Below are 14,632 nucleotides of genomic sequence, written 5' to 3'. Positions count from 1 at the left end.
TCTTTTCCCCTGTTCTTGTCAACCGTTCCCTAATGCTATCTCTGAAACCCTCTACAACCTCTGGTTCTTTGGGTTCATCCAGGTCCCATCTCCTTAAATTACTACCTTTTTGCAGTTTCTTCAGTTTTAATTTGCAGTTCATAACCAATAAATTGTGGTCAGAGTCCACATCTGACCCAGGAAATGCCTTACAACTTAAAAGCTGGTTCATAAATCTCTGTCTTACCATTATATAATCTATCTGAAACCTTCCTGTGTCTCCAGGCCCCTTCCACGTACACAAACTTCTTTCATGAGTCTTAAACCAAGTGTTAGCTATGATTAGGTTATGCTCTGTGCAAAATTCTACCAGGCGGCTTCCTCTTTCATTCCTTACCCCTAGTTCATATTTGCCTACCACTTTTCCTTCTCTTTTCCTACTATCAAATTCCAGTCCCCCAGGACTATTAAATTTTCATCCCCTTAACTATCTGAATAATTTCTGTCTGTTCGCATGAATGGCCGCCGACAAACTGTGGCCAACAAACAAGTGGACCACCCTGTTGCTGAACATGCTGCCAAACATGATACCCCTCATCTCAATGACTGCTTCACAGCCTGTGCCATATGGATCCTTCCCACCAACACCAGCTTATCTGAATTGAGCAGGTGGAACTTTCCCTGCAATACTTCCCACATTCCCGTAACCCTCCTGGCCTCAACCTTCGTTAGTCGCTGTCCTCACCCATCCAGCCCCCTCCCTGTTCCCATTCCAGCACTACACAGCCATCATTTCACCGCCACACCCAGTCTTTTAATTTATTTTTATTTTTATTTCTCTCCTTTCCGCTACTTACCCCCTCCCCCCTCTGCAACTTCTCTCCTGCCCTCTGTCTAAACTACAACACTTCACTGTCCGCCACTCCCACCTTACTAACCCTCCTCTTTCCTGCCCCAGCCTCCTCCTTACCCCCATGCAGTTGCCACTCCCATCATGCACTGGTGCTGCTGCTCACATTGTAGTTGCAGCACTGAGACTGCAGACGTGTGTGCAAGTTGCGCTTGCATGTGTGTGTGTGTGTGCGCGTGTGTGTATGTGTGTCTACTGCTGACAGAGGCCTTAATGGACGAAAGCTATGATTGTGTGAATCTTTTTATTGTGCCTATCGCGAATCAGCATCTCCGCTATATGGTGAGGAGCAACTTCCCTTTTCTCGTATTGTTACATTCCATCCTGGATTTTCCATTGTTTGAATAATTTCTTTTATCCCATCATACATTTCTTCAATCTCTTTGTCATCTGCGGAGCTAGTTGGCATATAAACTTGTACTATTGTGGTAGGCATGGGCTTCATGTCTATCTTGACAACAATAACGCGTTCACTATGTTGTTCATAGTAGCCTATCTCTGTTCCTATTTTTTTTACTCATTATTAAACCAACCCTTGCATTACCCTTATTTGATTTCGTATTTATAACCCTGTATTCACCTGACCAGAAGCCTTGTTCTTCCTGCCACCGAACTTCACTAATTCCAACTATATCAGACTGTAACCTATCCATTTCGCTTTTTAAATTTTCTAACCTACATGCCTGATTATGGGATCTGACATTCCATGCTCCGATCCATAGAATGCTAGTTGTCTTTCTCCTGATAACATCCTCCTGAGTAGTCCCTGCCCAGAGATCTGAATGGGGGACTTTTTACCTCTGAAATATTTTACCCAAGAGGACGCCATCACTATTTAACTATACAGTAATGCTGCATGCCCTAGGGAAAAATTACTGCTGTAGTTCCCCTTGCTTTCAGCCGTTCCCAGTACCAGCACAACAAAGCTGTTTTGGTTGATGTTACAAGGCCATATCAGTCAATCATCCAGACTGTTGCCTCTGCAACTACTGAAAAAGCTGCTGCCCCTCATCAGGAACCACACATTCTCCTACATCATTAAAGTTACGGTCATTCCACATCAAAACACACAATAATTAAAGGATTTGTACCTCTCTATCTCAGATTTTCACAAAACTTTGCACATTTTCTTATACTTATAACATAGGAACTCTCCGCCCCCGGTAGCTGAGTGGTCAGCATGACAGAATGTCAGTCCTAAGGGCCCGGGTTCAATTCCCGGTTGGGCTGGAGATTTTCTCCTCTCAGGGACTGGTTGTTGTGTTGTCCTAATCATCATCACTTCATCCCCATCGACGCGCAAGTCGCCGAAGTGGTGTCAAATCAAAAGACTTGGACCCAGCGAATTGTCTAGCCGACTGGAGGCCCTAGTCACACAACTTTTACATTTTACTTAGGAACTTCTGCAAAATCTTTTTGATCTCACACTACAGTTTTATTTTATATCGAATTTTAAATGTAATGATATTGTGATAACTGGGCTCTGCAAAAATGTCAATGAAAACTGGTACTTATTCACATAAATGCCCATAACTCAGGTGTTTATGAAGTTTTTGATTTTTAATTTTTTTCAGAAGTTAAGTAAGGCATATAGTTAACAACGCCCAGTTACAAAGAAAATTTTTAAAAATTATTAATGTATGTCAATTTTCTATTTCAACAAAATTGTGAGGATGTGGAAGAATGCTTGAATCGCATTTCTGCAACCTGCTGGGAACTTGATTTTGGTCTTAAATAATCCCCTAGATTGTAAGATTTCTAATAAAATAAAAATTTTAATTGGTCTTCTGTTAATCAACACACACACCTGAAATCAAAATACTTTTTGCTGTGATGCAAATGGGTCATTCATTTTAAGCAAGCTCATCCACACACTGTATCACTGCCTCAGATGCAAGAGTATCAAATTAGCATATTGAAGTATAACTCATTCTAGGCAGGCAATTTAACTTCTAAGTGAGAACATTTATTTCCTTTCATTTGACCAATTCAGTAATTTTTTAGACTATAATTGTATGATTTATGTTTCAGCCAATCACCTGCTCACAGTGATAAAAAAGTGGTCTTAGAGAGCAGTAGCTTGTTTGAAACCTTCATAGGCATGAAAACAATGCTGCAATTGCTGAAATTCATTGTTGAGAATAACTGGCATGCAACAATTATTTGGCCTCAGTTGTTCTTTGTCTTTCTGTGAGACAGGTCATATCCGTTTGTGGTGCAGCCCTATCATTCCACTTGTATAAAGTATGTTTTAAGTGAATTAGTGCTCAGTTAATGTGAATTCATGCACTGTTGGAAAATTACTAAAAACACCATGTCATTTTTCAACCCATATGTTAGTAAAAACACTACAAAAAATAAAAGAGCTGGGAGAAGACCATTGAGATTTGATATTGCTGCAATCCAATATAAGCTTTCCACAAGATCAAGAAAATGCTACAACATATGGACATCACAGATACTATTACTTAAAAGTTTTTGAATGTCATCAAAGAGCTTGTTGTGATCCTTTCAAAAAAACACACACACACACACAAACAGTAAAAAAATCTTTGAGGTCAGTTTGCTTCTCTTTGTCTAAAATATTAAGTGCTAAAAGAATCAATGTAAAACCAGGCCAAATACTGTGCACAACATGTTGTAAGATTTGTGACCAGAAAGCTAACATCCATGACAGAAATAAAAGTGATGCAGATGATCCACAGGTGACATTTCATGAATCAGTACTAAAAAGACAAAGTACTGAGGATGCAAATAAAACTTTACATTATTTGGGGTGATCTCCCTTAAGACTTCTCTCAATTCCAAATCACAGCAAGGTTTCATAGCGCAAAAAGAAGCTAGAAAAAGTAAGACATGTTTTGGAAAGAAAAGTGTGCGGGAACTAGTTTGCAGTATTGAAGATTCTGACCGTAGAGAAGAAAAATTTGATGACAAGAGGAGAAAGTGCATTATTTCATTGATGGGTGTGCTGCTCAACATAAGAATAGAAAAAGCTTTAAAAATTTGTGAGCACAAAAAATGATTTTTCTACTGTTGCTGAGAATTCCTTTTTTTGCTACTAGTCATGGTAAATCTGCCTGAGATGGTTTGAGAGGAACTATATAACATATATAGAGAAGAGCTAGTCTTCAACTAGATGCACAAATAACAACTGCATCTGGATTTACGATTTCTGCTAAGCTAATATTGAAAAATATTTTTTACACTTCTTAGAGAAAGTCGATGTAGGTTTCCTACGCAAGAAGCTTGAGAAGAGATTTTCGACAACCCGCACAATACCTGGTACCAGGAATTTTCACCATTGCAAACCACTTTCTTGTGATTCTTTCATTCCATAGACCCAAAAAATGAGATGATTCTCATGAGTGTGAGACATGTCGGAAAGTATAATATAAAAAACGTAAAACATTTGAATATAATACTTACCACCCCAATCATTTGCCAGGCGATTGTCAAAATAGGTGAATACAATACAGTAAACTGGAACACTTAATATTTACAGAATTAATATGCTGTCACAATGAAACATTGTTGTGCACTATTAATAAATTTATCACACACAAAATACCTATCTTGACTGTTGTGACCAAGTGCTGTCAAAACTGAAACCTAACAGACATTTTTACTTAAGCTAGCCTAACAGTCTCTGTTAAGGCGTTCATCTATAGAATAGAAGGAGCTGCCTATCAAAAAGTCTTTCAAACTCTGTTGAAACTGTGCTTCACCGGAAACCGAGTTTTTAATGGTTGCTGGCAATTTATTGAAAATGTGTGTTCCTGAATATTGGACCAAAGTAAGTGAGTTTAGGTCTTCATGTAGATTGTTCTTATTCCTACTATTGATACTATGTATTGAGCTATTGGTTGGAAATAGCGATATATTACTTCCAACAAATTTTATTAAGGAATTAATATACTAAGAAGCAGTGGTTAGAATACAAAGTGCCTTGAACAGGTTCTACATGACGTTCTTGAATTTACAACACAAATGTTTTGCTCGGTTTGATGAGTTACCCCATAATATGATCCCTTATGACATAATAGAACGAAAGTAAGAAACGTATGCAAGGTTTTTTACATTTATATCTCCTACATTTGACATCATTCTCACTGCAAATGCAGACTTGTTTACGTGCTTAAGCAATTCTTGTAATCCCAGAAATTTAACACTGTCAATCTCTTCAATCTGCATGTCTTTATACATTATACACATGCTGGAAGGAAATTTCTTAGACATTCTGAACTGCATATAGTGGGTCTTTTCAGAGTTTAATGATAGTGAATTAGCTTTAAATCATTTATTAATGTCAGCGAAAATTTAATTAGCAGCTATTTCTAAATCTGTACTCCTACATATTGCAATTTTTTTTATCATCTGTAAATAAAACAAACTTGGCATCTGGCAATATAACAGACGAGAGGTCATTAATGCACACAAGAACAAGCAATGGATCCAAGAAGGAACCTTGAGGAACACCACATGTTATTAATTCCCAATCAGATGAGGACTGACTGCTTACTGCACAGGTATTTCGCAACACCCTTTGTTTCCTGTTAGATAGACTCAAACCATTTCGCAGCATTGCTGGTGACACCATAATATTCTAATCTACTTAAGAGAATGCTGTGGCTCACACAGTCAAAGGCTTTTGACAGGTCACAGAAAATGCCAGTAGCCTCTAATTTATTATCTAATGAATTAAGTACATTCTCACTGTACGTGTAAATAGCTTTTTCTATATCAAAACCCTTAAGAAATCCACACTGTGACTTGGAGAATATATTATTTGCAGTCAGAAGCTTAAGTAGACACTTGAACACAAGCTTTACAAATATTTTTGAGAAAGTCAGCAAAGTGAAATTGGACGATAGTTGATGGAATCTCTTTATCCCCCTTCTTGTAAAGAAGCTTAACTTCACTACATTTTAGCCAGTCTGGGAATGTTCCGCTGATAAGAGATTGATTACAGAAATAACTTAAGACAGAACTCAACTTGCATGAGCACTCTTTGATTAACTTCAGTGAAATGTTATCATACCCACTAGATTATTTCGATTTTAAGGATTTTATGATGGATGCTTCTTCTTTGGGACATGTATCATTTCCATTTTATTGAAGTTATTCTTAAAGACTGGTCTCAGGTAGCCCATTGCACTGTTCACCGAACCTGATAACCCAAAGCTGTCAGTAACAGAAATGAAGTACCTGTTTAAAAGGTTTGCAACACTACATGCACTTGTTACCAAAGTCTCATTTATTTTTAGAGCTATCTGTTCCTCTTCCATTTTGGCTCCAACTGTCTTTTGCTTCGCTATATCCCATACAGTTTTTATTTTATTGCTCGGTGTAATTACCTCTACTCATAATAAAGCTGCTTCAAGTTTATTTTTCAGTATTCTTTGTAATGCATTATAATGCTAACATCAGAGCTGTTCCTAGATAGTAACCGAGCGAGGTGGCGCAGTGGTTAGACACTGGACTCGCATTCGGGAGGACGACGGTTCAATCCCGCGTCCGGCCATCCTGATTTAGGTTTTCCGTGATTTCCCTAACTCGCTCCAGGCAAATGCCGGGATGGTTCCTTTCAAAAGGGCACGGCCGACTTCCTTCCCCGTCCTTCCCTAATCCAATGAGACCGGTGACCTCGCTGTCTGGTCTCCTTCCCCCAACCAACCAACCAACCTAGATAGTAGACACAGTCTCCTTTTGTGCCACATGATTATCTTTATTCCTTGTGTAATTCATGGTTTATTTTTTGACTTCTGTGTGATTTGAGTTACATTTAGGGGGAAAAAATTTACAAAAGTGGAGGTAACTTTATTAATTAATGCTTTGTATTTTTCATTTGAGTCAGAAGTATTGTAAACATGCTACCCAGTTCATGTCTTTGAGCAAGTTCCTGAATTTTTCAATTTTTGACTTATTTTTTATGCTCCTGTACTCAAATTTAATAGATTTTTTTTTTATCCTGAAAAGTTTCAACATTAAACACAAGATGCTGCTTGTCATGATCAGATAGTCAATATACTAATGGTTTCGTCACAACTTTTTTCCCTACATTTGCCTATAAAGGTATTATCAATAGCAGTCTGAGCATATACATTATCCTACTCGCAAAGTTTACAGTAGGAACCAAATTGAATGATAGTGTTACTGACTGCAATAACTGTTCACTAACAGAGCTTTTCAATAAATCCACATGAAAATTACTACCAATCAATATTTCCTTATTTTTTACTGTAAGATGGGACAACAGAGTTTCCAGATTTTTTATGAAGAGCTTAAAATTTCCTGAAGGTGATCTGTATATACCTACTATTATAAAGGACTTATTATGAATGAAATACTACTTCTGTTACACAAGCTTCTAAGTGCTGCTCTGAGCAAAATTTATTAATATCACTATTCTTGACTCAAAACAGTTTCTGAAAAATGTGTCAACTCCTCCTTTCTCCATATTTACTCTACAGAAGTAAGAAGCTAAATTGAATCCTGTAACATTTAACATATCTACACCAGTGGTCACATGATGTTCAGAGAGGCAGACTATATCAACTGGTTGGCTCAACTCTAATTCTTCAACACAAATAAGCTACTCATTAAGTTTACCCCTTAGTCCTTGGATATTCGGATGCAGTAAGGGTATCTTATTTTGTGCACTGGCTGAATTACAACTGAATGAAACTAATGTTCCTGTCAATTTTTGAGAATCTCTAGCTTCAATTAGAGGCTGTCTGTATGCATTGTGTACATTAAAATTTGCTCTCTGGTTGGCAGTTTTATCAATTTGTATTTCATTTTCAGCCTGTCTCTGAACATCTTTTGTTTCTGCCCTCCATACCCTAAAAAATACTGTTCTGTCATTTGTAACCACTGGTACTTTATACCACTCGTGACAGTGCCCCCCCCCCCCCTTAACTTATTTGCTATTAGCCAAGACAGTTTTCCCTTCCCACTCCTGTTGAGGTGAAGGCCATGCCTAGTATAGTCCCATCTGCTGACAGAGTCAACAGGAACCACACCGATATGAGAACCCATAACTGATTCAAGCAACAGTTCCACCTCTAAATTAACTCTCCAAACAAAAGAATATAAATGAGGCTCAGAACAGACATACGCCAAACACCAGTATGTATCGTTGCTGGAGCTATCTTTACCAGGTCCCATTCAATTGAGTAATTAGGGTTCCTATCTATGCTGTTGCCCACCCCACCCACTCTTACCAGTGTCTTCCTTTGCAAAGTGATCCTACATCCTTTATCACCTGACCCAGACTTGCAATAGGCTTTTTTTTTAAAAAAAAAAAAAACTTGTGACCTGGTAACCTGACCCTAGTTCATCTTGCAACTGTTGACCAACATCTCTACCATGTGAAATACCTAACAACAAAACTTCCTCCTTCTTCACAACTTTTTCTGCCTTCTTACTTTTCAAACACTTTTTGAAAGTTTTTTGTGCACTATCTACTCCTACATCTACTTGTGGCTCATCAGTTTCCAACTGTGACAACAGATCAAACCTGTTTTCCACATTCACAACAACAATGTCTGAGAAAGCCCTATTCCTATTTCTTCTATAACCTGTTGTCACATCTCACTTCTCTTTTCCCTTCTCCCCCCTTAACCTTTCCAGATCTTGGTTCACTTTATCTAGTTCCACCTGAAGGGCAACAATCTTCTCCTCCAGTTCCACTATCTTCCTATCTTAGAAGAGTAACTTCTACTGAAAAGCCCCACAATGGACACACTCTTGTCCTCAACAAAATTCTTTTGTAACAGCTGTACATGATGATAGGTGGAACTTAGCCTTCATCAGAATTGTCTCTGATGGAAGAGGAGATGTTGAACTACTTCTTCTCCACCCACCTGGACCAGTGGTGTCATTCTTTTGGCCTGAGAAGGAAGACTCTTGTTTTGTGCCTTTGGAAAACATTTTATGTGCTGTTGATGTACCTAAATCAACATCATTAGGCCGAATATATTACTTCAATGAAAAAGATGTGAAGTTAACAGAATATAATTTGTCACAGTGGATTAAAAACAGAGATGCTGTTAAGAAGTTTCATTGCTAGTTTCATGGATCTTCATTGCTGGACATGTACATTTTCAGTTAACATTAGAGTGGCTAGAATAATTGACACCCTACATAAAGTTAACTCATATAATGAAAATGTTTCAATTAAATTTACAACTTTTGGCTCTGTACTTTCATGAGGCAGCCTTACTATAGGTTGTCAGTTTACATAATCTGATTTGAATGGTCTTCTGAACAATGATGTGATATATGTCAAATGAACATCCAACATCTATCAAAACTCAGGGTGCTTCTTCTTTTTCCTTTTTTTAAAAATAATATAAGTGTTTCAATAAAAATAAATCTTGTGTCAGCTGTCAAAAACTGTTTTACATATTTAAAAATCATTGTTTGGACCACAACAGCTTAAGTCGATTTTCTATATTCCCATAAGTCAAGAATAGTTATTAATTTTTTTCCCAATAAAGATACATCCCTTTTGTGACATCTGGGGAAATATGACAGTGATGTGTTGAAAATAAAATACTTTGTTATTATTATTATTTCTTTTGTATGAAGTAATGCAATCCAAATGACAAGCTTCTGTTGCGGCTTTAAGTTTGTAAAATACTTCTACTTTTTCCCCTCAAACTACATGAAGTATGTGGAGAAATTCTGCATTGACTACTACCATGCAGAAAGTAACAAGTAGAAAAAGTTTCATAATAATCTGAGGCAGCTGGTGTTAGATATGGATGATCTTACTTAGAATTTTTTTTTTCCTATCACAACACAAAGTATTTTGATTTCAGATTTATTTGTGTCCATTCATAGAAAATTCATTAACAGTTTTATTTTTTACAATGTGTACTATCTCGGGAATCATCTAAGACCAATTATAAGTGCCCACCAGGTTGTAGAAATGTGATATAAGCATTTTTCAATGTGTCCGTACTTTTTCTGGAAACTGGAAAGCGACAATAATAATTTTTTTTGTATTGTTCTTTGTAGGCCTAACTTTACTGCTTAAATAATTACATGTCTGTTAAGTGTGTGCTTCCATCAACTTTTTTTTAAAAATAAAAAAAATAAAATAAAAAGAACTTCACAAATCCGAGTTATGGGCATTTACGTAGATAAGTACCGTTTTGCATCGACATTCTTGCAGAGCCCAGTTATAAGAATATTACAACATTTAAAATTTAATATTAAAAAAAGTTTTAGTCTGAGAGCAAAAAGATTCTGCAAAAGTTCTTATGTTATAAGTATAAGCAAATGTGCAAAGTTTCATGAAAGTCTGAGATGATGGCAGACATGAGCTTCGTGATTAGACTGCAATGACCCACTACATTCTGGTAAATACATAGTGTCAAGTACTAGATAAAAACACCACGTGAGAAGTGTAAGAGGGACAGCAGAAGGCTTTTTCCTTCAAAGTAGTTGTTTTTCTTTACTAATAAATTGGAATATAAAATTAATACCCGTAATTTACAATGGTACAAAGGCAGGGTCATAACTGTTAGTACACTTCACAGAAGTAGCAAGCAGTCAATGAACGACTTGAATTATTCTATACTCCTGAGAGGTGTCATCTACACAGGAATTTACAGAATGCAAATGAATGAACAAGGTGATGGGGTGTTAAGCCACTGGACTCGTATTTGGCAAATGCCTTTACAGTCACTCCCTTCAGCCACCACGCCAAGTGTCAACTTTGTTTGCAAGAGTAATACTTCAAACCCATGTCAAGCCACAGTGGCTTAAGTCTCCATAACTGAAAGCTTGAGTGACAAGACATATTTTGATGATTATCATGTGTTCATATGCACTTATTAACACACATCTCCACTTGTTAATGCCAACAAGTTAACAACCTGAGATATTTTGATCAGGTCCCTGTACTATCCTGCAGAAGAGTAAAATGTTTAATAGATACAAATGTGCTGAGAGCAGCATTCCTCTCCGTCAGTTGTTCAACATGGCATCCGTTAAGGTAAGCTCCACCAATATTCTCCAGTGTACAGTGAGTGTTAAAACAATTATGCACGAGCAATTGTTAAGACAAGACATTCCAATTACAGGTCACACAACAAAAACGGGTATGAGCATTTGCCCTCAAACTAGTAAATGTATTCGACGGTGCATCGGACACTTTAAAAAGTTTTTGATAAGACTTTTATGTTGCTATGGTCTTCACTTTATTTCCAAGTAAACTGATTAACAAAAAAATTCTTCAGGAATAAAGCATTTTAATATTTATGTCTGACACAAACTTCGTAATATTGTCTCCTGTACAAATATAAGTAGGCTGTATCTTCCTGTGTTTTTTAAATACTGTTTACAAAACTAGTGACGCTCATTAGACAAATAAACAAATGGAAAACTGCCTTTAAATTCAAACTCACTGTAATTGGCCAGTGGTGGAGCCAAACGAATAATTGATTTCACGCAGCTGTTGAATAAAGATTTTTTAGTGAGGACGTCTACTACATTCTTATTACAACGCAATACAACTCTTGCTGCCATTTCTAATCTTCAGATTTTTTTTTTCTTTTTCACATCAACATTCCCTCATTCCAATGTACAAATCTTTCAATATGCAATCACTTCAGAGATTCTCCCAAATCTCCATCATTTTAAACTCTATGATCTCTGGATAAATTGCAAGCAAAGTACACCTCTGTAACTTGTAAAGTAATTCCATGTGTGAGGTCTGTGTTGGAGAGCTTTGGTTGTGTATGTTATGAATGTATGTGTTGTCTGTTGTGCACGTGGTGAAAACGTGCGAAGATATGTAAAATGTCTTTTTTTATAAGAACTCAACCAAAAAAGCAGTCAAATAAACGAAACAAAGTTAATGGTGAATACAGTGACAAAAAACGGCCTCGCAAAAAGGAAAGTGAAGAAATAGATAGTGATGAAGTAAGTGAGAGTAGTAAAAGCGATGTTGAAAGTGACATTGGAGAGACAGCTCAAGAGAAGAAGATACGCCTTGCTAAAATTTACCTTGAAGAAATCGAAAAGAGGGAACGCGAACGTGCAGAAGAAAATGACGTAAATAAGGATGTGATAACAAGTCGTCTTCAGGAAGAGATTAGAGATAAATCGGATAAGTACAGGAGAAATGTTGCTAGTAAATACAAAGGATATTTAAAGGACGATGTGAAGGTGCTCAAATGTAAAGAACATAGTTTATCCCTTACTTGTGTTGTCGTCTCTCAAGACGGAAAAGCTATGTTCACGGCCTCTAAAGACGGTGGTATAGTAAAGTGGTCACTTCCGGAAGGAAATAAACTGAAATCACTTAAAGGCGGCAAAGATGCGCCTCATGGAAGTCGAAAGCCAACAATTCTGTGCCTTGCTCTCTCGTCGGATGAGAAATTCTTAGTGTCCGGCGGCTTAAACAAAGTTATCAATGTGTGGAGCCCGGATACATTTCAGTTACTTCATTCGTTTTCAAAGCATAGTGGTGCAGTTACTGGACTAGCATTTAGGAAGGGTACGCACCAACTCTTTAGTGCTTCTGACGATAAAACAGTAAAAATATGGAATTTAGATGAAATGTCGTATATTGAAACACTTTTTGGTCATCAAACCGGCATTACCAGTATAGATGCGTTGTCTGCTGACAGAGCTGTGACATCTGGTGGCGGAGACAACACTATCAGGATATGGAAAGTTGTTGAAGAATCTCAGCTCATATTTAATGGACATAGGGGATCTATAGAATGTGTGAAACTGATTACAGAAGATCACTTTCTGTCGTGTGGAACTGATGGCGATCTTTGTTTGTGGGGAAGTATGAAGAAGAAACCCTTGTGTTCTGTTTCTGTGGCACATGGTGTTAGTGATAATTCTGAACCAAACTGGATATCTAGCACAGCTGCCTATGTAAATAGTGATCTTGTTGCATCAGGTTCATGTAATGGTTCAGTGAAATTATGGAGATGTGGTGATTCCTATAGATCACTCGAACATTTGTTTGACATTTTAGTGGTTGGTTTTGTTAACTGTCTGGCCTTCACACCTGATGGTAGTTATCTTATTGCTGGAGTTGGTCAAGAGCACAGACTGGGGCGATGGTGGAGAAACAAAGATGCAAAAAATAGTATTCTTATAATACCTCTGTTAATTAGTACAGAATAATTTATGTATAATAAATATTTTCTAACTTACTGACATTGTTTTCTCCTCCAAAAACAGTGTGACCAAATACATGTGTTTATTTCTGTGTAGATAAAATTTGATGTTGTAGTTAACAGCGCATTTAGAATAGATCTTAGTGTAAATGATATTGACCCTTATCACATTAGAAATTGCCCACAGGTTCAACAGAACTCTCAGTTCACAGTTTAGCATTTTTCTCTTTGCTGTTTACAAGTTTGTTAAAAGTATGAGTTATTAAGAACATACATCATACTTTATAATTATGATTTATTAAGAATGTACTTTCTCAGTGGTAGGTACATAAATATCTAACACACATTACACTGCAATCAACTTCCTTCTGCCTTGAAGATAATGAAGCGTCTTCATTTTAGTTTTCTAACTACGTTATTAGCAGCATACTATAGCTGCATATCAGCAAAACTCCATCACATTTATTGATAATCTGCAGGCTGATTAGTGAATAGTAAATAAATAATGAAATTTGTTTATAGTTTGTTATAGTAAAATGTCGCGAAAAAACATTTCTCGATGAACTTGATAAACTGCTTTAAGTTGTATGTGTTAAGTTGTGGGATTCACAGTAAGGAGAACTTGGTGTAAATGCAGAACAAATATTTAATGTTCAATATGTTATACAAACTGTCACTGGGTAATGATGGGAAAAATACAGAGCATCACTTTTCTAAAAGTAAAGAAACATCCTGTGATAGTTATATTTTTCCTTGGTTGTAGTCATCTTTGGTATTACGAAATTTTTAATTTATTTTCATGAGGTCAAGCCTGTTTTTTGTATCTTCCTCATCTCTCCCATCTTCACAACTCGCATTGCATCGTCTCCTGTCTGATGAAAATACTTAACATATTTGTGTGTGTGTGTGTGTGTGTGTGTGTGTGTGTGTGTGTGTGTGTGTGTGTGATCCTTGTTCGATATTTATCAAATGGTTTTATTATTCCCATATTTTGCCTGCTACTTTACCTGTTTGTGTTTAAATCTCAAGCAAAGAGAGCTTGACATTTCTGTTCATAGTTGTGTTGAGAAAAAAAATATCTTGTCAGTTGACTTCCTTAGTTCCACTTGGACCTTAACCTCGTGTCTCGTGTTTTAATTCCTTTCGTATTATGTTAGTAGTAACTTAATAAATGTGCTTATCCCTTGGTCAGCATGTAACTACATGCAATAGTATTAAAACTAACACATAAGATCATAGAATATTTGGTTCTAGCATCAAATACTAATCACTTGTGTAACTGCTTGGAGCCATCTCCATCTTTTTGGATAGTCATGTAGGCTGTTTTCATCTGCAATGTTTATTATTATTATTAATTATCTGGTTTCGCAATGTAACATCTTACATTTTCTGGCACCCAATGTTTACACACCAGATTTGATTTTCATCCTCCTTTTTTATCTATCTGTCCATAAATTTTCCTCAATATTTCTTCCTCTGGTAGAGGTCTGAATTCCTTGAATCCATGTGGTCAGTGGTCTCCCTTTTTTTTTTTCTCCCCCTGGTGGCTTCTGTTCCATGATTTTCTGTGGTAATCTCTCCTTTGACA

The 14,632-nt window shown here is 36.8% G+C and overlaps 2 protein-coding genes across 2 annotated transcripts in view; one reads left to right on the top strand and one right to left on the bottom strand.

Annotated features, from left to right (window-relative positions):
* The window catches only part of LOC126247556 (peptide methionine sulfoxide reductase MsrB-like), a 73,414-nt gene extending 61,873 nt beyond the window's left edge, over positions 1-11,541 (bottom strand). The window contains exon 1 of the mRNA XM_049948491.1: positions 11,311-11,541. Coding sequence (XP_049804448.1) covers positions 11,311-11,431 — 121 coding nt within the window. The 5' untranslated portion in view covers positions 11,432-11,541. The remainder of the gene's footprint in view (positions 1-11,310) is intronic.
* Positions 11,542-11,637: 96 nt separating this feature from the next.
* LOC126235358 (U3 small nucleolar RNA-interacting protein 2) lies at positions 11,638-13,080 on the top strand. The gene has a single exon (XM_049944084.1). The coding sequence runs from the start codon at positions 11,705-11,707 to the stop codon at positions 13,049-13,051; it is 1,347 nt and encodes a 448-aa protein (XP_049800041.1). The 5' UTR covers positions 11,638-11,704; the 3' UTR covers positions 13,052-13,080.
* The last annotated feature ends 1,552 nt before the right edge of the window (positions 13,081-14,632 follow it).

Source organism: Schistocerca nitens, chromosome 1 (assembly GCF_023898315.1).
Source record: "Schistocerca nitens isolate TAMUIC-IGC-003100 chromosome 1, iqSchNite1.1, whole genome shotgun sequence".
Classification (NCBI taxonomy): domain Eukaryota; kingdom Metazoa; phylum Arthropoda; class Insecta; order Orthoptera; family Acrididae; genus Schistocerca; species Schistocerca nitens.
The sequence above is the reverse complement of the archived record's forward strand: the minus strand, read 5'-3'. Positions and strand labels throughout refer to the sequence as shown.

Excerpts from the sequence above, each read along its gene's own strand:
- LOC126235358 (XM_049944084.1), top strand. The coding sequence starts at position 11,705 with ATGTCTTTTTTTATAAGAACTCAACCAAAAAAGCAGTCAAATAAACGA.